The 23,096-nt window shown below is 36.7% G+C and overlaps 1 protein-coding gene across 4 annotated transcripts in view; it reads right to left on the reverse strand.

Annotated features, from left to right (window-relative positions):
- The window catches only part of tjp2a (tight junction protein 2a (zona occludens 2)), a 67,647-nt gene that overhangs the window by 33,965 nt on the left and 10,586 nt on the right, over positions 1-23,096 (reverse strand). Inside the window, exons 1-2 of one of the 4 annotated variants that reach the window (XM_028462157.1) lie at positions 22,168-22,573; positions 19,539-19,668 (exon numbers count right to left, since the gene is read on the reverse strand). In XM_028462157.1, the coding sequence (XP_028317958.1) occupies positions 19,539-19,668; positions 22,168-22,274 (237 nt within the window). In that variant the 5' untranslated portion in view covers positions 22,275-22,573. Of the gene's footprint in view, positions 1-10,438; positions 10,687-19,538; positions 19,669-22,167; positions 22,574-23,096 lie in introns of those variants that run through there. The other 3 variants (XM_028462155.1, XM_028462156.1, XM_028462154.1) reach the window with 3 other exon arrangements.

Here is a 23,096-nt window from a genome sequence, read left to right on the forward strand (position 1 = left end):
ATGAAGCGTGTGGGTTACTACATCCAACAACCGAACATTTTGATTTCTCCTCTCGTAACTTCGGCATCCTTGAGCTTGGACTACAAAATCGCAGCGAGAAATAAAAATGGCGGATTGCTCGAAGTGTTGGGCCTGGAGTCGATGTCCTAATTTGGCAGTTCCGCTGCAAATACTGTGACGTCATTGTTCAAAAAATGTAATAGAGAATCGAGAAATCGAAACAGATTGGAAAATATGACCAAAACAAAATATAAAGATATCAATGGAGCACCTGAAGAGACTAATTTGAACTTTTCTGTACTTCTAAACACTCTAAATGTACAACAAAATGCATTTAAAGGCTAAAAAAGTGGATTTAGCATATGTCCCCTTTAAGTAAAATTAGTGGTTAATTTGCACTTTAAAATAACCACCTGTTTTATTTGAGTTATTTTCAGGGTCTTCTAATTCATTTGTTCAATTGTAGAATATTCATCTGTTTAAGGTATGTTTAATTGGTCAATAATAAATTGGTCCGTTTTTCTCCCACTCATACTGATGCTGACTGTTATTCTGTTTGATTAATATCACTTGATCAAACCTTTTCTAACATTCAAATCTACAAAATAAGTAATAAAAGTGTGTATAATTTGTGCTGAAAATGTATCGGATTGATATTGATATTGATAGACACCTAAAAAATAGCATATTTTCATGTATTTCCCCCTTGATCTCATAGTTGAATGTGTATCCAGAGTTTGGAAAAAATTAACTCACCAAGTTGTAAAAGACTGTAAAATCTTGCGCTACGAAATCTTGTAAGACCAGGAAGTCTTGCTAAATTAGGCAAAATTTGAGTGTTCAGTTTAGACCTCGAAAGCATAGTGAACATTTTTTTTTTTTTACTTTGGGACATTTAGTAAATATGTCAGAAATTTGAACAAATGAGGAAAAGTTAATTAAAAGGAGACAAAACTGAAATTAGTACAACACCCTGAAACGGAATTCGGGTAAACTTTAAATCTTAAAGCTTAAGTTCATACATTCAGTGCATTTGGCACTTTGTAAATAATATTTAATTAAAATTTGAATTATAACATGTGAAAGATAAAGTACGTAGTTGATTGTATTTCTTCTCCTGTTTTACCATATTCAGACGTGTAAAAAGTTTAAGGAGTAATTCAGGCTGTAGACAGTAACTTCCTGTTTGCAGATAAACCAAATGTAACACGTTCTACGTCTCTGTACATCACTCATTCATTTAAAAACAACCATTTCTGTGATTACTAAACATTCTTCCAACTGTTACTCTGCTTGTTTCTGGTGTAAACATCACAGTAACTTCATCCTTTATCAAATGGCCTGAGGGATTCACTCACCATGAGCTGTTGCTTGGAAAAAGTAGTGTGAGTCTGTCCTCTAGTGGTGAGGATGACACAGCACAAGCAAATAATCAAGTATTAAAAGCCTGTGACTGAGGAATATTAGTGTTTCTAAATTTAAAACTTACACCCATATTATGTTTGACCTTATTCCCAGTTTTACAGCTCAGTAAATGGGTATTGGTCTTAAATGTGCAGTAAATAAATGAGATTAAAAAAAATCTGATCATTTAACAGTGCTGAATACATCAGCGAATTCTTTTAGTCAACAATACTTGTTCACCTAAAATAACTAGACAAAGACTAAATGTAAACAAATACAGAATAACTAACATGTTTTTGTCATGAAACCTGAATTCATCATCAAAAATTCTCTAAATTACGAGATTTTATTTTTAATTATTTTCATCCAATTATTGACTGTTATTAGGAGAGCAGTATGTACGACATACTAATATCAATCAAGATCTATAATTTAAGAATTAGTTGATTAAAATAATCTTTAATATAGTTGAGTGAAAGTAGACAAAATCTAAAAGTTATTCAAATCAATAAAATCATACAAAAAAAAGGGGTTAGAGTTACCTTATTTTCTTTTTTTAATAAACATGATTAGTTTACAGTATTTGCACTTTGGTAAGCTTATAATAAAACATAATAACGTGATTATATTAACACTTAACAGCTTTATTTACATTGAAAAAGAAAGATGTGGGAATGTGACTGAATGCAAGGGCTGAGCAACATGAAAAAAGAAATATATCTTAATATTTTTTTATCTGTTTCTGAACAAAAATCACTGTTGCAAAAATGTCACACAGTCCCTTTTAGGAACAAACTCTGCACAATGTCATTAGTCTTGTAATGGTTTAGTAGCCTGGACAAACTTCACAATCTGGGTTGTAGCACCCAGCTCAACATACTCTTGATATTGGAACTTATGCTGCTGTTAAACTATGAGGTTTTACCTTTTTTATCTGAGCTTTGGTCGTCATTTTCAGGCTTCAAGAGTTTTAAAGGGACAAAACAATTAATGAACCACAGGATCAACCAAGAGACAAACAAACCAAGAGCAAAATTGACAAACCAACTAAAATAATGAAGCAACCAAGGAATGAACAGAACAATCAATGAACTAGCAAACCAACAAAGCAATCAACCAAGAAATTAACCTCTCGACTATCCATTTAGCCAACGAACCAACTGACCAAGGACTGAAAAAACCAAGAAAGAAACCAACTAACCAACCAAATGAATGAACCAAGAAATGAAAAGGACAATAGATGAACAAGCAAACCATCCAACCAACAAACTAACCAACCAAGGGATTAAAAACCAAAGAAACATCCAAGTAGAAATTAAACCAACCAACCAAGGAATAAACAATTAATCGATGAAACAACCATTCAACCAACAAACTAACCCACCATCCAACTAGAGATGGAAAAAAAAATAATCAAGAAACAAACCAACCGACAAGCCATTCAACCAATGAACCAATCAACCAAGGAACAAACCAGGATACAACCAACTAAAGAAAGAACCACTGAGCCAAGGAACCAACCAACAGGCCAATCAACCAACCATGGAAGGAACTAGGGCTGGGCAATATATCGAGATTCAAGACATGTCAAGTCTTCTACTTCGGCGATATAAAAATTTACATCATCGCCTATATCAATATATGTATATATATATATATATATATATATAAATATAGCTAATTTTGTATTAAAATACTTGTTTTAGGGGTCCCTGCTTTCACTACGTCTCAGAACAGCATTAAAAGCACATTTAGATGGATCACTAAGTGTGTCCTAACCCAGACCTTCCCCTAAACAAGCCACACAAAAGAACTCACTCACACATGCTGTCCTTTATAGAAAAAAAAAGCCATAAGTGGCACATTTTGTGCAACTGATTGTTATAAAATGTGTGTTATAAAATGTGCCTGTGTGGCATTTTACATCATTGTTATCTTTTTGGTCAGACTTCATTTGAACTAAAATTATCGAGATTTTTATTGTATATCGCCATTTTGAGGAAAAATATTAAGATATGAGTTTTGGTCCATATCACCCAGCCCTAGAAAGGACCAACCAAAGAAATAAACCAAACAACTAAGGGTGTACTCACACTGGCAACTGGGGCCGTTCCAAGCTCACAGCAGGAATCCCCCCCTCCCTGTCCCTTTTCTGGCACGGTAGAATGGACGTGATCACCAGCTCAACTCGGTTCCCACCGAGAAACACATCATCACGTTAATTTATGACACACGTAAATTACGGTGGATTTATTAAAAATGAAAGACTCTCTGATGATAAAAACCACCATGAATGGAGGTTCAAATGGATTTGAAAACAAAAGAGGAAACTGAGCCTATAAAGGTAAGATCAGTTTAATTTCTGGATCAATAAATGTCGTTCTGATTTTGTGGAGCTAGTTTTTGTGTACATTAATATAAGTGTAAATAGATGCTTTTAATGTGTGAGACAATTTAGGACAGAGTATTTGTGTGTTTGTTTAAACTTTGTGTGTGTGTCTGTGTGTCCATCTGATCATATTTATCTCCATCACTTTCAGTTTTCCTTTTGATGAACATGACATTATCTAACTCTTCTTTTATTTCTTCTTCTTTAAGTCCATGCAGAGTGGACACGCCCCTCCCTGGACATTAAAACCATGAGCTGATCTAGTTTCCATCATCTGGTCTTAGACCCATCACTTCTACAGACAACAGACAGAATAAAGCTCAGAGTGAGAGGGATGCACTTATTTATTGAAATGTATATTAAATGATTATTTAATTTTCTGTAATTTTATTTTTTAGGAGATGTTTTTAATTGTTTCAATAATTTAGAGACTTAAGGAACAGATTGTTATAATGCATAATAAAGGTGATTTACTTGAGTCAGCACTATTTTTAGATTGTTTTTAAGTCTTTGGATAAAAATACTTTAACAGGACAACAATGATGTGCAGAGCTGCAGTAATGTTGGCTTCATACAATAATAATAATAATAATAATAATAAAAACAACCACTGCACACGCCACCAGAGAAGCTTCCAGTGAATAATTTACAAATAAAAAAAAAGTTCACTGATGGTGACATTGACATCTCAATGTCACCATCAGTGAACTTTTTTTTTTTTGTAAATTATTCACTGTAAGCTTAGATATTGTGTGACAAAGATATCAAAGTTTGTTGTTTTGAGAAGAGTCATATTTATGATTAAAAGTTATGATTGTATTATATTCTAAAGTTTAGAATTATCTGGCTCGTCTTCCTTTCTTTCTGTTCACAGCATAACTTTATATTTAGTTCTACAAAATGTGTTTACAGCTAATTTTACTGATTATTGTTACACATAATCCTGCATGTGCATTATATACAGTATAAATGTGTAGATTTAACTAACTGTTGGAGAAACCATTTTATTAAATACAAAGAAAACGACATGCAAACAGAAAAACAAAGGTAGAAATAGTGTATTTAAATTATGAAATTAGTGAGTTGTTAAAGTGCTGAGGTGCAGTGGAGGGTCTTCTTCTGCAGAGACGTGATGAGGGGTCCGAGTAAAACCCAAAATTCCATGGTAATTTTGAGGGTATCAACATGCATATAAACACATTACTGGTATATTAACACATATAAACCAAAAAATATAGAAATGGGACATTTTACGGCTGAAAATGTGTTTTTTGAGAACAGGACACATGTAGATTTCTGAGCAATTCATTATAGTTGTGCAGGACTAACAGGAACTCTACATACTGAAAATTGGTAATGCCACATGTGCACTAACACGACACGACCTAAGAAGAGAACTAAAATAAGATTAAAAATAAATAAATAGTTGCAACAATTTGCAGTCTTGTTCCAGGTTCTGCTGTCATAATATTCCCATCCTTGTACTTCCAATGTTTAAATGTTTTGTTTTTAAGGTTCATGTTACATTTTGCAAAAGGTTGCACTTTATTTCTAGCTTATTGATTTTTGTTTGGAAAATTATTACCCTTACTTTCAGACATTTCATTTATTTGGGCTTGTATTTGTGATGTTCTGTTTTTGGTTACATTTAGATGAATAAATTAATACACTACACTTTGCTCCCCAAGACACTGTGTTTGTTTTCATTCTACAGAGAAATATATCTTAATATTTTTTTATCTGTTTCTGAACAAAAATCACTGTTGCAAAAATGTCACACAGTCCCTTTTAGGAACAAACTCTGCACAATGTCATTAGTCTTGTAATGGTTTAGTAGCCTGGACAAACTTCACGGTCTGGGTTGTAGCACCCAGCTCAACATACTCTTGATATTGGAACTTATGCTGCTGTTAAACTATGAGGTTTTACCTTTTTTATCTGAGCTTTGGTCGTCATTTTCAGGCTTCAAGAGTTTTAAAGGGACAAAACAATTAATGAACCACGGGATCAAACAAGAGACAAACAAACCAAGAGCAAAATTGACAAACCAACCAAAATAATGAAGCAACCAAGGAATGAACAGAACAATCAATGAACTAGCAAACCAACAAAGCAATCAACCAAGAAATTAACCTCTCGACTATCCATTTAGCCAACGAACCAACTGACCAAGGACTGAAAAAACCAAGAAAGAAACCAACTAACCAACCAAATGAATGAACCAAGAAATGAAAAGGACAATAGATGAACAAGCAAACCATCCAACCAACAAACTAACCAACCAAGGGATTAAAAATCAAAGAAACATCCAAGTAGAAATTAAACCAACCAACCAAGGAATAAACAATTAATCGATGAAACAACCATTCAACCAACAAACTAACCCACCATCCAACTAGAGATGGAAAAAAAAATAATCAAGAAACAAACCAACCGACAAGCCATTCAACCAATGAACCAATCAACCAAGGAACAAACCAGGATACAACCAACTAAAGAAAGAACCACTGAGCCAAGGAACCAACCAACAGGCCAATCAACCAACCATGGAAGGAACTAGGGCTGGGCAATATATCGAGATTCAAGACATGTCAAGTCTTCTACTTCGGCGATATAAAAATTTACATCATCGCCTATATCAATATATGTATATATATATATATATATATATATATAAATATAGCTAATTTTGTATTAAAATACTTGTTTCAGGGGTCCCTGCTTTCACTACGTCTCAGAACAGCATTAAAAGCACATTTAGATGGATCACTAAGTGTGTCCTAACCCAGACCTTCCCCTAAACAAGCCACACAAAAGAACTCACTCACACATGCTGTCCTTTATAGAAAAAAAAAAGCCATAAGTGGCACATTTTGTGCAACTGATTGTTATAAAATGTGTGTTATAAAATGTGCCTGTGTGGCATTTTACATCATTGTTATCTTTTTGGTCAGACTTCATTTGAACTAAAATTATCGAGATTTTTATTGTATATCGCCATTTTGAGGAAAAATATTAAGATATGAGTTTTGGTCCATATCACCCAGCCCTAGAAAGGACCAACCAAAGAAATAAACCAAACAACTAAGGGTGTACTCACACTGGCAACTGGGGCCGTTCCAAGCTCACAGCAGGAATCCCCCCCTCCCTGTCCCTTTTCTGGCACGGTAGAATGGACGTGATCACCAGCTCAACTCGGTTCCCACCGAGAAACACATCATCACGTTAATTTATGACACACGTAAATTACGGTGGATTTATTAAAAATGAAAGACTCTCTGATGATAAAAACCACCATGAATGGAGGTTCAAATGGATTTGAAAACAAAGGAGGAAACTGAGCCTATAAAGGTAAGATCAGTTTAATTTCTGGATCAATAAATGTCGTTCTGATTTTGTGGAGCTAGTTTTTGTGTACATTAATATAAGTGTAAATAGATGCTTTTAATGTGTGAGACAATTTAGGACAGAGTATTTGTGTGTTTGTTTAAACTCTGTGTGTGTGTCTGTGTCCATCTGATCATATTTATCTCCATCACTTTCAGTTTTCCTTTTGATGAACATGACATTATCTAACTCTTCTTTTATTTCTTCTTCTTTAAGTCCATGCAGAGTGGACACGCCCCTCCCTGGACATTAAAACCATGAGCTGATCTAGTTTCCATCATCTGGTCTTAGACCCATCACTTCTACAGACAACAGACAGAATAAAGCTCAGAGTGAGAGGGATGCACTTATTTATTGAAATGTATATTAAATGATTATTTAATTTTCTGTAATTTTATTTTTTAGATGTTTTTAATTATTTCAATAATTTAGAGACTTAAGGAACAGATTGTTATAATGCATAATAAAGGTGATTTACTTGAGTCAGCACTATTTTCAGATTGTTTTTAAGTCTTTGGATAAAAATACTTTAACAGGACAACAATGATGTGCAGAGCTGCAGTAATGTTGACTTCATACAATAATAATAATAATAAAAACAACCACTGCACACGCCACCAGAGAAGCTTCCAGTGAATAATTTATAAATTAAAAAAAAGTTCACTGATGGTGACATTGACATCTCAATGTCACCATCAGTGAACTTTTTTTTTTTTTTTTTTGTAAATTATTCACTGGAAGCTTAGATATTGTGTGACAAAGATATCAAAGTTTGTTGTTTTGAGAAGAGTCATATTTATGATTAAAAGTTATGATTGTATTATATTCTAAAGTTTAGAATTATCTGGCTCGTCTTCCTTTCTTTCTGTTCACAGCATAACTTTATATTTAGTTCTACAAAATGTGTTTACAGCTAATTTTACTGATTATTGTTACACATAATCCTGCATGTGCATTATATACAGTATAAATGTGTAGATTTAACTAACTGTTGGAGAAACCATTTTATTAAATACAAAGAAAACGACATGCAAACAGAAAAACAAAGGTAGAAATAGTGTATTTAAATTATGAAATTAGTGAGTTGTTAAAGTGCTGAGGTGCAGTGGAGGGTCTTCTTCTGCAGAGACGTGATGAGGGGTCCGAGTAAAACCCAAAATTCCATGGTAATTTTGAGGGTATCAACATGCATATAAACACATTACAGGTATATTAACCCATATAAACCAAAAAATATAGAAATGGGACATTTTACGGCTGAAAATGTGTAACATATTACTGGTATTTTGAGAACAGGACACATGTAGATTTCTGAGCAATTCATTATAGTTGTGCAGGACTAACAGGAACTCTACATACTGATAATTGGTATTGCCACATGTGCACTAACACGACACGACCTAAGAAGAGAACTAAAATAAGATTAAAAATAAATAAATAGTTGCAACAATTTGCAGTCTTGTTCCAGGTTCTGCTGTCATAATATTCCCATCCTTGTACTTCCAATGTTTAAATGTTTTGTTTTTAAGGTTCATGTTACATTTTGCAAAAGGTTGCACTTTATTTCTGGCTTATTGATTTTTGTTTGGAAAATTATTACCCTTACTTTCAGACATTTCATTTATTTGGGCTTGTATTTGTGATGTTCTGTTTTTGGTTACATTTAAATGAATAAATTAATACACTACACTTTGCTCCCCAAGACACTGTGTTTGTTTTCATTCTACAGAGTTTGTGAGTATGTGTTCCAGAACACTGAAACACCATATATATATATATTTATATTATTTATACATTAGCAGCAGTACAATGTCCAATTTCCATTTTTTTCTGGGTTATATAATAGCCAACCACATGTGTCCTGTCCACAAAATACCAGTAATATGTTACACATTTGCAGCAGTAAAATGTCCCATTTCCATATTTTCTGGTTTACATAGGTTAATATACCAGTAATATGTGTTTATATGTATATTTATACCCTCGGAAATACCCGGACGTGATGAGGTGCTACACTCCGTTACTGTCCCGCTGTCGGCTGAACAAAGAGAAGTCCTGACGGTCAAGTTGTCCTCTTCCTCCATGAGTTCTCTGTGGTGTCGTTCATATATATATATCAGGTAACGCCAACTCTGAACTTTTCATCGGCTAACGAGCACTTCTGACACCGCTATCAATGCGGATGTTTATGTGCCGTAAAGCGTCGCGCGGTACCAACGTCATCACATTTTGCGCGCGAGTCGAGTTGTGAGTGCGCATGCGCGGTCAACCGTGCCAGTCTGGCACGCTGTTTGGACCACCTCTTCCAGCAGGACCATCGGGCCGTTAACCCCCCTGCGGTGCAGTTCACACCTACGCAGGCCAGACAATGGCCCCCCATGGTTTCACACATGCACAGAGCTGGTTAGGAACGGCCCTGGTTGCCAGTGTGAGTACACCCTAAGAAGCTAACCTACCTACCAATTACCATTTAACCAACCAAGAAAAGGTTGGGGCCTGACTAAAGAATTCTTCTTTCCGCTGCCGTGGGTTCGAATCCCACCTTTGTCACATATATTTTTTTCATTTTAACATATTTAACATGGCAAATTACACCTTTAAAAATACATATATAAAAAAAATAAACATGTTAGGGTATTTTGTTAGGGATTAAATAAAAGGGTTAGCTAAAAATAAATATGAGCTAAAATAAAACTGACGGAACTTTAAGTCTGATGATGCACCTATCACGTGACCTAAACTGGCCAATGAATAGACTGGCACTCTATTCAGACGTAGCCATGGCCTACATAAAAAACAATCAAGTAACAAATCAACAGACAAAACCAACAAACAATGGAAAGAACCAACCGGGAATGAACAAACCATTCAACTAAATAACCAACTAGCTCTAATTTAGAAGTTTGATCCAAATCTTTTAGGTTGTTTTTATCCTTGTATTTGTATTCTCAGTGTGTAGTTTATGTAATCATTGTTTTTTTTTTAATGCAGATATGGACTCCGTTTGTGTCCACGTTCGATAACAAATACCCTGGCTTGTATTCAATAATTTAATTTAGAAGTCAGAAAGCTAAATGACAGAACACAGTGTAACTGCTGCTGAGGAAACGCTATATATGCTAGGAAGCAACAGGTGCAGGATGCTCATGAATACTCCACATTCGGCTGTTCAAACACCCAAAACTGCACTCTAACACATGTTATTAGACCTTCGTTTTTTTTTTTAGTACATTTAGTGTAGCTCTGTTAATAACTTACGGTGAAATAGTGGGTTTTGTATCTGCTCAGGGAGAGCATTCCTCCTCCATTCACAGGCATATCGCACTTTGAACTGTCCGAGGCTGGCACCAAACTACGGCCAAACAAAACTCTTTCGAAGCGGACAGCAAACAAAGTTTTCAAAAGAATAGATGGACATTCAACTTTAAACGCTGTTAGAGACGTACGGTCCGCGTTTACGTTCTCTTTGCATCAAAGTCGTTAAATCGGACATTTGGGCTGAAAAGTAGCGCCCATACCCTTGTTTGGATTGGGTTATACCATTAGCAACAGCGGGGGGAGTAACGAAGTTAACGCAAGTTTGACTCGTGAAAATCAATTCGTAAAGCCTGTAAATCCTACGCATTTTACAGAAAAAGTCTAATTAATTCACGCTTTTAATAGAAAACAACCACTAAGTTTAAAGAAAATTTAACAGATGTTTGCAGCCTTTTATCTATGTACCCGCGGGAATGGACTAGTCCGAGCGTCCCATTGATTTTTAGGTAACCTGCTGAGAGGCTCCCAGACATGAACACAATAACACGTCTGACAGCAAACAGCCCACATAACTACGTGCAGTCTGCATTTAATGAGCAGAAACTAGGCTTCTCAAAAGGGGGTACGCGGACCAGCGAATACACTTAAAAAGGTAGACATTATTCAATATAAAAAAACATTAAAAAGCCATTGTGCACGAATCATAATGTAAAAAGTCAAAGTTTGAGAAATTAGTAAACCGTACATTTAGCTCAATATTTCATGATTTTTTTAAAAAAAATATATATATATTATTAAAACTGCAACAACAACAAAAAACAAACAAGCAAACAGTATTCAATTCAAGTAAAATAAAAAAACCCCCACTATATTTATCTCTGAAGGGCACACAGAGTTGTAACATTAATTCACAGTAAAAGGTAATGTAGAAATACTATGTCAATAATAAGATGGATTGGATAAATCGCATTAAACAATAAATAAATAAATAAATCTCAGTTGGGATATAAAAAACAAATTTGAGTTAAAGTTGCTGGCAATATTAAAATAGTAGAATATAAATATAAAACATGAATGATGAATAAATAAATGAGCACGTTGACATGTTGAGGTAGGAAAGCGATCAGACAGGAACAATAGTTCAATCAAAGCTAAGTGAATCTCAGTAAGAGTGCAGCTGTTAACCAAATTCATATACCGGTAATTAGTTTAAATATCGGAATGCTATACAGCAGTGTTTCTCAAATGGGGGTATATGTTCCCCTAGGGGTACACGATGACACTACAGGGGGTACTTGAATGAGAAAGAAAGCTGAAAATGAACACACAAAGTGTGAGTCTTGGTCCCACCCCAGGCATGATGACTGGGAATGATAAAAACTATAGAAATAAATCTATTCAGGAGCCACAAAATCAGGGTTTTTCAACCTTGGGGTCGGGACCCAACGTGGGGCCGCCTAAAATTTCTGAAAAATGAAAATACTTCTGAATCTTTTTTAATTATTAATCTTTTTTCAAATTAAAATAACAATCTTAAACAACTGTATTTCTATACCTTCACTTTGTGAATCTAGTTCAACTAAAATGCAGGGAAAAAAAAAAATCTGAGGTCAAACATACTCAAAACTAATTCTAGAAAAAAATGTCTTAGGGGTCGCCAGAAATTCCTGATATCAAAATGAGGTCATGATCCAAAAAAGGTTGGAAACCACAACACTAAATACTGTATCTTTCCACTTATTTACAAAATCTGATTTTTCAAAATGTGTTTTATTACTCGTTCATTCCATCATTATGCTCTATAGTTGTTTTTAAATCATTTTCTAAGCAAAATGCTGGAGTTGGGCAAAGGGTGGGGTGGGGCGGTGGTGGTGGTGGTGGGGGGTACATGGATTCAGAAATAAGAGAAAGGGGGTACTAGAGCCAAAAAGGTTTGAGAACCACTCATATATAGTGCAGTGAAAACATCTGCTGGAGAAAAAATGGAGGGCTGAGGCTGTACAATTCAGTTTAAATACCGAATGTCATTGGGAGAAATGTGTAAACTTGTTTGCCACTTTCTCTTAAGAATGGATTTTGTCAAAATAACTATTTTAGAGCAGAGGTCCCGCCCTGGAGAGCTCCTGTCCTGCATGTTTTAAACGCTACCCTGGTCCATCACAGCTGATTGTGAACAGTAGCTCATTATCCTGTAGCTGCATGATGACTAAATCATCAGTTCCAGGTGTGTTGGAGCAAAAACATCTAAATCATGCGGGACAGCGGCTCTCGAGGAGTGGACTTGAGCAGCCCTGCTTTAGGGAATGTCTGGAGGCAATGTTCCTCTCCTTTTCCATCTGCATAATGTTAATAATTTATCAACTTATCCCAGTTAAATTAGTTTATCTTTTTTATACATTTTCTCTGTCTTTCCATGCATGAATATTATTGTTGTTCTTATTTCTCCTGTTAAATGTTTAAAAAAGTGTTACATAAACCATTATTTTCTTAACAAATGAACGGACAAAAATGATTTCCTATTTCCACCTCCACTGCAACAAAGACAAGTAAAAGGCAAGGACACAAAATAACAATTCCCTCCCATTTAAATCCATGTTTTCTGTGAGTCATTGTTCTGTTAGACACACCCTCCCTTTGTATTTTATCAGCACGAGACCAATCTCTGATAAGTACACCAGCTGACCTAGAAAATATCCCAAAAATCGCACATCAGCCCATGCAGAGAATCAATTCAATATTACATTTGAACCATTTACAAACCCGTTTTGCTTCTCAGAAAACAGCATTACATCCAGCTTTTCATTCAAAGCATAGAGCGCTCAAACAATGGTGTTTCAGCCACAACTAAGGTTGTTCCTGTGTAATAGCAGCACTTCACACAGACAAATGACAAATGAAGCTTTAAACATAAAATGAAAGAGGCCGCTGCGATGCAAAACAGGCTTTTTCACTGGCCTGGATCATTTTTGAGAGCAAGTCAGTGAAACAATGAAACTTCCGGGACGTGGAATGTCTCAGTGGTTAATCATCATCCTGGAAGCAGGAAGGGAGGGGGGGTGGGGCCTGTGACGCACACATTTATTTGTTTAAAGCAGACTTTGGCAACTGGCGGCCCGAGGGCCACCTCTCTGTCCAATTTTGTGTGGCCCCCAAAAAGAATGGCCAAAATGACTCAAAAAACACACAATTCAACAAAATAATTCCAACAATACACATGACAGAAAAATACACAAAAAGACTAAAGAAATCAACAAAATGACTCAAAAAATAGACAAAAATAGCATAAAAATATACAAAATGACAAAAACACAAATTATATCAAAAATATCAACACAAAATGACTCCAAAAATACACTTAATGACAGAAAACTACACAAAATGACTACAAAAATACACAAAATGACTAAAAAAAAACACAAAATGACTAAAAAACATACAAAAATAACAGAAAAATATACAAAATGACACAAAAACAAAAATTACATCAACATATCAACACAATACAACTCCAAAAACACACATAATTCCAGAAAAAAAACAAAATGATTCCAAAAATACACAATGACAAAAAACATACAAGATGACTGAAAAAAATACAGAAAAATATACAAAATCACACAACACAAATGACATTAAAATATCCACACAAAGTGTTTCCAAAAAGCATGAAAATGACAAAAATGAGAGAAAAACATGCAAAATAGTACAAAAACACACAAACAACAACAAAAATACACAAAATGACAACAAAAGAAGCATCGAATGAGACTAAATGATACCAATAATACACAAAATACCAAAAACACACAAACGACAACAAAAAGACACAAAACAACTTCAAAATCGACAACAAAAGCACACAAAGAGGGGCAAAAAACACTAAAGATATCAAAACAAAATGACAACAAAAAAAGCATTGAATTAGAGATTAAAAAAAATACTAATTGATACCAATAATACACAAAACGCCAAAAAAACACAAACAAAAAATACACAAAATAACTTCAAGAACAAATAAAACGACAACAAAAGCGCACAAAGAGGAAAAAACATAAATGATACCAACAACACACAAAATGACAACAAAAAAGCATTGAATGAGAGGCAAAAATACTAAGTGATACAAAAAATACACACAACTTCAAAAACACAGAACGACAATAAGACACATCAAATGACAAGATGGTAAAATGCCAGCCAATGAAAACAAAAACAAAAATAACAAGAAAAGGATAGAAAACTGACAATAATAAAGTTCAGATTGAATAGATATTAGAAAATACTAACTTTAGATTATAATCTAATCTAAATCTTTTAGTTTAGATTGTAAATAATAAGAATTCTCATATTGTGGCCCTCAGATCAGACAATCACATTTTTGTGGCCCCCACTGATAAAAGTTGCCCATCTCTGGTATAGAAGAAAATACTGCTCACTTTCAGATATGTACATGTCCTGTTCTGTCTGTTAACACATATAATAATAATATTCAACATTTTCAGATAAATCTCTGGTATAAAATCTGAAAATATCACTGTAAAGACAAGAACGCATTAAATCACTCAAACCAAGACACTTTATCTTGGGGGATTATGAGCACGTAGCAAATATTTTGAGCGTCCCTGTTTGGCTCCAAAAGCCATGAGTAAAAACATCCAGCGGTGACTGGCAGAAGGGACGTTAGCAGCAGATCCTTTAAGCTCAATGACGATGAGTTATTTCTAAGGAAAGGATTAATGCCAGGATATGAAATGAAGTTATGAGCAGGGGCTCGTGTGGATTATGCGTCTTCAATGTTACACAGATGTTAGATTGAATTCAGATATTGGGGAAAATTGAAGCTAAAGGCATCATCGCATTTACAGTAACTGGTTGTTTAGTGGATGCCTGTACGAGTCACGTCGACAGCAACAAGATTTAATGTATTTTCAATTAAATGTGGACATTTGTTGAAAAACTAAAAAAAGTGCTTTTCTGAACAAATGTATTCCTTTTATAATCAAACCCACAGAGTAACCATTTTTGTAGCTTTTATTTTGTTTATCTATTGCTGCGAACACAACTTTTTGCTTCCGATACGATAGCGATATCGCACCTTTCCATATCTGTTCGATACCGATATCAAACCGCTAGAATATCAGCATCATACTTGATGTTTGTATTGCTGAACGTGACAAAAGTCTTGATTGAGTCATTTTACTCAGTGAACAGTAAAATTGAGAAAAACTGACCCATTTATTTTTACCCAATGACTTAGATACATGTTTAACCTTAAACATAAGAAAATTGTACAATAGTGCTTATTTCAGCTATTTTAGATCAGTAGAATCAGCAGCTTTAACCAATGATCTCAATCTAAAATATGATTTACCTACCAGACTTTAAACTGACAAAGATAAATAAAGATGACAGATGGAGTCAGTGCCTTAGTAGAGGTAAATACTGATATGCTTGATTTGTTTTTGTATTAAATTAATATCTTTAAATATTTATTTTCACTGAAACGTTGTGACAAACGTGTATCGCAGATAAGATTTAGTTACAAGATGCTGCAAATTTGAGGTTTAGATTATGTTTAAAAAAAATTAAAAATAAAAGAAAAAAAAGCAAAAGTGGAGGTTCATGAAATCTCACATAATTGTTAAATGGTGAAAACATGTTTCAATTAGTTAAAAGTAGTTAGAGGCTAGTAAATTAGGATCTAGGAATAGTGACATGTTTGTGTTCCAGTGTATATCGAACCTGCAGCCTTTTGGATTATTCTTTAACTTTGAAGTAGCTCATGGATTCAGAAAGGTTGTTTCGGCTGATATAATCAGATTTTTTTTGCTAATATCAGATTAATATTAAATATCGATATCAGACAGGACTTAGTTCGGGATACTCTGGACGGGTCTCAAGCTTTTGCAACATTTGATGGGTACGAAGGAGCCACATTGTTTACAAGCAGCTGGCTTAACAAGAATTTATGAAGAATGTTAACCGACTAAACCTTTTGTAATATACACAATATCTTTAAAGAGCTTGTAATCAAACAGCAATTAGAACCGGTACACTTTAAACCTGCTAGTGCTTTGTACAGGATTCATTACTCTGTAAAATAAGGCCATCATCAAAGGGGTTAAAACCTATTTCAGTTCAAAGGCCAAATACATCTCACTTTGATATCAAATGGGCCGCACTAGTCAATGAACAATAAGAAAATATCTGAAGAAAACCACGTGCATTAAAACTGGCAAAGAGGGAGAACATTTACCAACAATGTTGTATTTTATATTTTATTCGATGAATAGAACAACTTGGCAAGATTTGGAAATCATCTACATTTACCAAACATTTCTACACCAGTGTGGAAAACCTTAACTATACAAACTATACAAATTACAGTGGGAGTTTTATAATTTATTTGCCTTGTAAATAAAAATAGGGAAGACAACTGTTTCTTTAAAGCCACACCATGAACTTTGTGACCTAAAGATTTGACCCATATGAGTTATGTAAATGATTCCTCAGGCCAATATACAGCACTTGACAGTATCAATGCTCCAAGCCGGGCTTCCCTCTTGAAACACCGCCCATATAAGTTAGGAGAAATGGACCGTCTTTGGCCAGGTCATGTGACCTGGTGAATGCCTGGAGAACGTTTCACTTTACGGCAGTCACGTGACCACAGGCTCAGCTATATACAGTTTCCAAGTGACGCCATTGATGTGAGCAGCTGAAATGAGTTACCCTCTGTTTACAGCCAAAAGAGCAAAATATGGTAGTTTTGTGTTGGGTTAATGGTGCACTAATCACCGCGATAGTTCAGTTAAACGTGGATTCTTTAGTAAGGGAAGTTGGCAAATCAGATCTGTAACTTTGGGATAAGGATTGGCTGGGCCCGCGCCGCGGTTACAGTCTATGGGTTGGAGGAGTAGCCGCCACCGCCGCACTCTTCTCCCCGCCTCCGGAGACCCGGTGCTCGGCCCGCCTCGCCGCGTTGGTGGCGCTTCCCCCAAGTTCCTGGCCTCGCCTCCGTTGTCGCCCTTCCCCCGTCCGCCCCGCCGACCCTCAGCGAAGGGGTCTGGCGGCGGGGAGAAGAGGGCGGTGGCGGCTCCTCCAGCCGCGGCGCAAGCCCAGCCCCACTTCGCACCCAGCCCGACCGACCCATCCCTTAGAGCCAATCCTTATCCCAAAGTTACAGGTCAACTACTGTCTGCATAAACAATAAAAAGACAAGAGAGGCTGGTCCTACTGACTGACTGTTGATTTTTGCGACAATGTTGGGGCACTTGTGGCAACCAGGGGTGCTTGCGGTCTAGCGCCCCTAGTGGCCTAAAGTTATACAGTGTGCCTTTAACACAGATAAATGCAAAGCATAGGACTTCATGAATGAATAAATTTAAGGTAATTCTCCAGAAAAACAGGAGAATTTCGTCACAATGTTTAAAATTGCAACTTGCAAGTTTCCTAATGAGTGCACCATAAACGATTGGTTTATTGTGAAATGGTCATGTGACTTGAACTTTGAAAACGTTTGATGCATTGTATTGTGGAACTTAAAGTCCTGTGGAAGAATGCAAAGACTGTGCCGAAGTGGAAACGTTTTTTGACACTTCATTTTTCTCTTGACGTCACTCTGATTTTGTCACTATTTTTGGGAGAAAAAAATACAACCACTGACATTATTTTTCCAACAACTTTCAATCTGCGAAAACACCAGAAATGTTACTTTGACAGTGTTTTTGGGGATCACACTAGCATCCGTAGTGGATAAGAACAACTTTTGGATAAATGATATAGGTATTATTGAGTTTTAAAAAATGTGATTTATCGTCTCCAGCAGCTTTAAATACAACACTTAAGCATTAAAACCTGCTTTTTATATTCTGGCCTTTGTTTCTGTCCGATGTGTATCTGTGTAGCACATATCAAGGTTGGATCTTTAACCAGGAATCATGAGTTATTTTAAAACTATATATATTTCAATCCAAATTCTTTGTACTGTGTTTACACAGTTTGCAAACAAGTGTTAGGTACCAATAAACCCAAATAAGACGGGACTTTAAACAGAAATAAGCTGTTTATAAAATCATTAATAAATACAGAGACCATACAACTGTCTTTCTGATTTAAAGCCAGGGAATCAAAGTGGGTGTTAAGTGGGAATTGCCATTATGACGTGGGAGGGGAGCTCGTTCCATTAATCTGGAAGCAACCAATGAGAAGGTTTTTAATCTGGGCTGTTCAAAATGTTATACTGACGTTCTACTCATACTCACTCTGACATTGAAATTAATATGTAGTGCGTTCACAGTAGATAGTATGGAAAAATTGAGTATGTGAGAAATACGCAGATGCACACTATATAGGGACATTTTTTAAGTATGCTCGCTCGGTGAGCACATTAGTCATACTCAAACGCTCTATGATGCATTGCGAGCGCAACGTAAAATCATCCTGGGATCGACTTCAAGCTAAAAATCAAACATCCCTTTTTCAAAACAAAAGCATCTTCCTGTCTTCCATTAGTTTTTAACCCTCTTGTAAATATGGCTCTTGTTTTAAAGTTACCCGATAGTCTTGTCAGTAGCACAATGATGGCAGGTCTCCAAAAATCTCCAAAATGTCGGCATTAAATGTGTTTCTGCAAGTTTTATGGATGAAATGAGAACATGTTGATATTCTACTAGGTCACTTTCTCATTTAAAATGTTCAGAACTTTCAAAAGAAGAGAATCAACAAAGATATTTAGCCTCAGTGTGCTTCAGGTTTTTATCGTTGTAGGTTCAAAATGCAACTTGGAAAAATTTAAAGTATACTTCACTGGTAACGGTCATCATCATAGTCTTATAGTATATAGTAGGCAGTATATACTCATTGAGTTGGTAGTGCATAGTACGGAGTGTGAAAAACTAACAATAAAAGCTTAAAATGTACTTTTCACTGAATGTAGTCCAAACTTGTCCTGGACGACCAGTTAATTCCTGCTCCAAATTAGTGATGGTTACATAAGCATCCAGGTATACAGACTAGAATTCGATAACATGGGAAATATAAAATATTGTGGGGTGTGTTTAAAAGCAAATCAGTGACTCTCGACTGGGTCCAGGCTTACCATCATGATAGCCGACAGGCTGCGTGAAGAAAGGCGTCGCAGGTACAAATACTGGGCTTCTCTGGACCAGCAGAACTTGCGGCCACACTTCAGCAGGTCAGTACTGGTCTGGTCAGACACTGGCTGGTCCCTGTGAAGGCACAAACAGGCTGTTCAGATCAATCAGTGACTGAAGGTCAGAGGTCGACCCTGCACAAAGGATCAAACTCAAGGTTCAAGAGCATCAGATCTTTGAGTGATTTATGCCGTGTGCATTATTAAAAATACATTTGATGCATCAACACTTCCACAAAGCAGGCACATGCATGTGAGAGGGAGTGCCCCTTTTTTATACTGAATACAAATCAGAGAGCAGACTGTTTTAACTTGATAAAGTTGTGCAATCACGACAACTTCCAGGTCTTATCGACATTTTCAGAGGATCAAACACTTAACAAGAAGCACTGGGACCGACTGTACTCTCACAGAGTAAATAACTAGGACTTCCAGCTCAGAATCAGATTGTTTATCTGCTACTTTACAGCTGAAAGCTGTGCACTGGTATGTGCTGAGTAAACGCACACAAACCACAAAAAGTCAGCAAAATAGAGAAATGTACCAGGTCTTAAAAATACAATTTCAAAACCAGCTTTTCTACTGGAAGCTAGGGCAAAGTGATAATAACCAAAAATAATTCCTAGATATATATATATAGCAAGACGCAAAATATCAACATGTAAGTCTAGGGCTGAGTGATACCAAAACTCATATCTCAATATATTTTCTCAAAAATGGCGATAATCGTTACAAATCTTGATATTCTAAAATTAAAGTCTGATCCGACAGGCAATTCAGGTTAAATTTGCTGATGAAAAATGAGACAAAGGCACATTTATTAACAAACACAATATGTGCTACTTTTGGCTTTTTCTCCTCAAAGGGACAGCACGTGTGAGTGAGTTCTGTAGTGTGGCTTGTTGAGAAAAAGATCCGGGTTAGGAAGCACTCCTGTAAACCCTCTCACTTAAAAACTTTGTTAGATTGAAATACAATCATCAGAACACACAAATGCCTCATCTGTATTAACCCAAATCTTGTGAGTTTTCTGAGAGGTTGATGTTCACACAACAGAGAAGTAAAATCAGGAAAACACACCAAATGCCAAATTAAACAAAGGAAAACACTTATGGCGCGTTCACACCAAACGCATCGAAAGCGGCAGGTTTACATTCACAATATATGGTGAACGCGCTTCTAGGGAGCGTCAGAGGTCCTGCTGTGTGTCCCGCGCCTCCTTAACCACTAGGCCACACTCCCTCAGAAGTAGCGCTGAAAGTGACTCTCGTCCAAGTGCAACTCTGGTGAATCCAGAAACAGCGCCAAGGCGAAAATAAAGCCAAGCCACTTTCTGGATAATGTAGAGCCGATGAACGGGAGTCAGCAAGGAACTCCAAACTTTATTCTCCATTCAACCACACTTCTCTATAACCCACTAACATCACAGTGCACACACTGAGTCACACCAAAATACATCCAACCGGAAACATCGCCTTCTCAACACAATGTTCTCCACCATATCACAGTCACTGGGTGAATTATGAACGTAACTGATCGTCACAATATCATCCATTGTATGTACACCACTGGCAACAGAGAAGCCCCTCCCCTTGACGCACGTCCCGAGCATCTTCAAAACTGGTGACAAGCGTCTGTATTTAATAAAGCGTCCAAGAACGCGCGTGAGGCACAATTTTGACGTCCGAAACGCGTTTGGTGTGAACGTACCATTAAAAATCAAATGATCCAGTAAGTAGGAAATGGAGGAATTGACAGACCCATGATGGTGGTGGACTACTCAGACTTCTTAGGGAGTTATTGAGCCAGTGAGTGTAACCTCAATAAAAATAAACATTCAGTAGCACTTAGAGCATTTCAGTATTTGTAGCTCACTTTGTTCTTTAGAAGAACTTCAATGGCTTCCACACATGTAGATTGTCTGACGACGCTGCTTATTAATGCACCTAATGGGCCGGGCGGTGGAGGGTATTCTTCTACTTATTATTAAAGGTTGTAAATGAACAGATTTGTTTGCTAGCGTCTGCTCAAATTGAGGTCAGAAGCTGAATTGCTCGTTATATTTCTAGTATACGTGACTGTGCCGTTCTCATTAATTTATGAAGTATTGCGACTCAAGAGCGCGCTCAACAGAAAACGCCTCCGTGATTGACTGGAAGATCACGATCGACACATTATTCACCACTGGTATAAACCATGCCATCACTGGGCTGCACTGGTTTGTTACATCAAGGGTGTTAATCGACCACGTGTGGCATTTTGATATCGTCAAACTGAAAACATCTGTATCAGAGATGTTTGAGATGTGTTGATTGTTTCAGATTTCTTACTGAAGCTTTGAGTGATCCTGTGCTGGACTCCTCTGCACATATGCAAAGCTGTCACTCATACACACTCGCCCATGTGCTAGCGCCGCACACACTGTTGGGGCTTTATTTGGGATTCTGACTGGGATGTCGCTGCCTCTGACTGAGTATCACCGCAATGCCATCCACTGTTGCAACAGTTTTCATGACATGAAAGGTGTAGTATAAATAGCCAGAGGCAGCAGGAACACACTGCTGATTGAACTCACCCTGGTGGTCTCCAGAGCTTCCTGCCAGGTGGAAGAAGCTCCCGTTTGTTCAGGGGAACGATTCCCACGGCAGCCTGCATGATCGTGATGAACTTCTTGAACTTCATCTTCTAACTCGTCTCATCTACTCACTCTGAAACCCAGGCTCAAAGTTCAAGCCGTCAAAAATCTACTCATCTCCACCGTCAGAGTTCCATCCATTCTTGCTTCAGCGTCCATATCCTGTATCCAGAGAAACCAGCCCCCTAGTGCCGCTGCTACTACTCGTCCTCGCACAGATGTCCTTTTGGCTTCCAGCAGCGCGAGGATCAAAGTGAGGGGATGACAGCACGCCACTCTTACATAATTCTGGATCTTCTCTGGACATTACACTAATGAAAATGCGGCTTCCACCACAGCCACAACAACCACAACCGCTGCTGCAGCTGCCACTGGGATAATTGTGGTACTAAGCCCTGACAGAGCATGTATGCTCTCCTCCCTCTCTCCCATAATCCCCCCGCCCTCCCAAGCTTACTCACCCACATGTGCTTCACTTTGGTAGCCTCACACCCCCCAAATGGGAGATTATTCCGCACCAGAGCCAAAGCCAAAACACAAGAGTTCAGGTTTAAGGATGGATTGGATTCTGAGAGAATCAGACACATGACGTATGATTGAGGAATAAAAAGTGATAAGAAAAAATTGTGATATTCTTCAAATTTTATCTCATGCCCTACATTTTGTTTACAGTTCTTTTACACCAGTGGAGAGTGTGGACATTTAACAAATACAAGCACGAAAAATATGATTTTGGTCAAAGCTGCTGCTTTGTCATTAGTTCCAGTAGATTTTTTTGTGAGTGACCTATTTTGAATTAATTCAATGAAGGGAGAAATGAGTGGCTTTACCTATGACAAATTCTCAGAATTAATGTCACGGGTTACATA

Source organism: Gouania willdenowi, chromosome 12 (genome assembly GCF_900634775.1).
Source record: "Gouania willdenowi chromosome 12, fGouWil2.1, whole genome shotgun sequence".
Lineage (NCBI taxonomy): Eukaryota > Metazoa > Chordata > Actinopteri > Blenniiformes > Gobiesocidae > Gouania > Gouania willdenowi.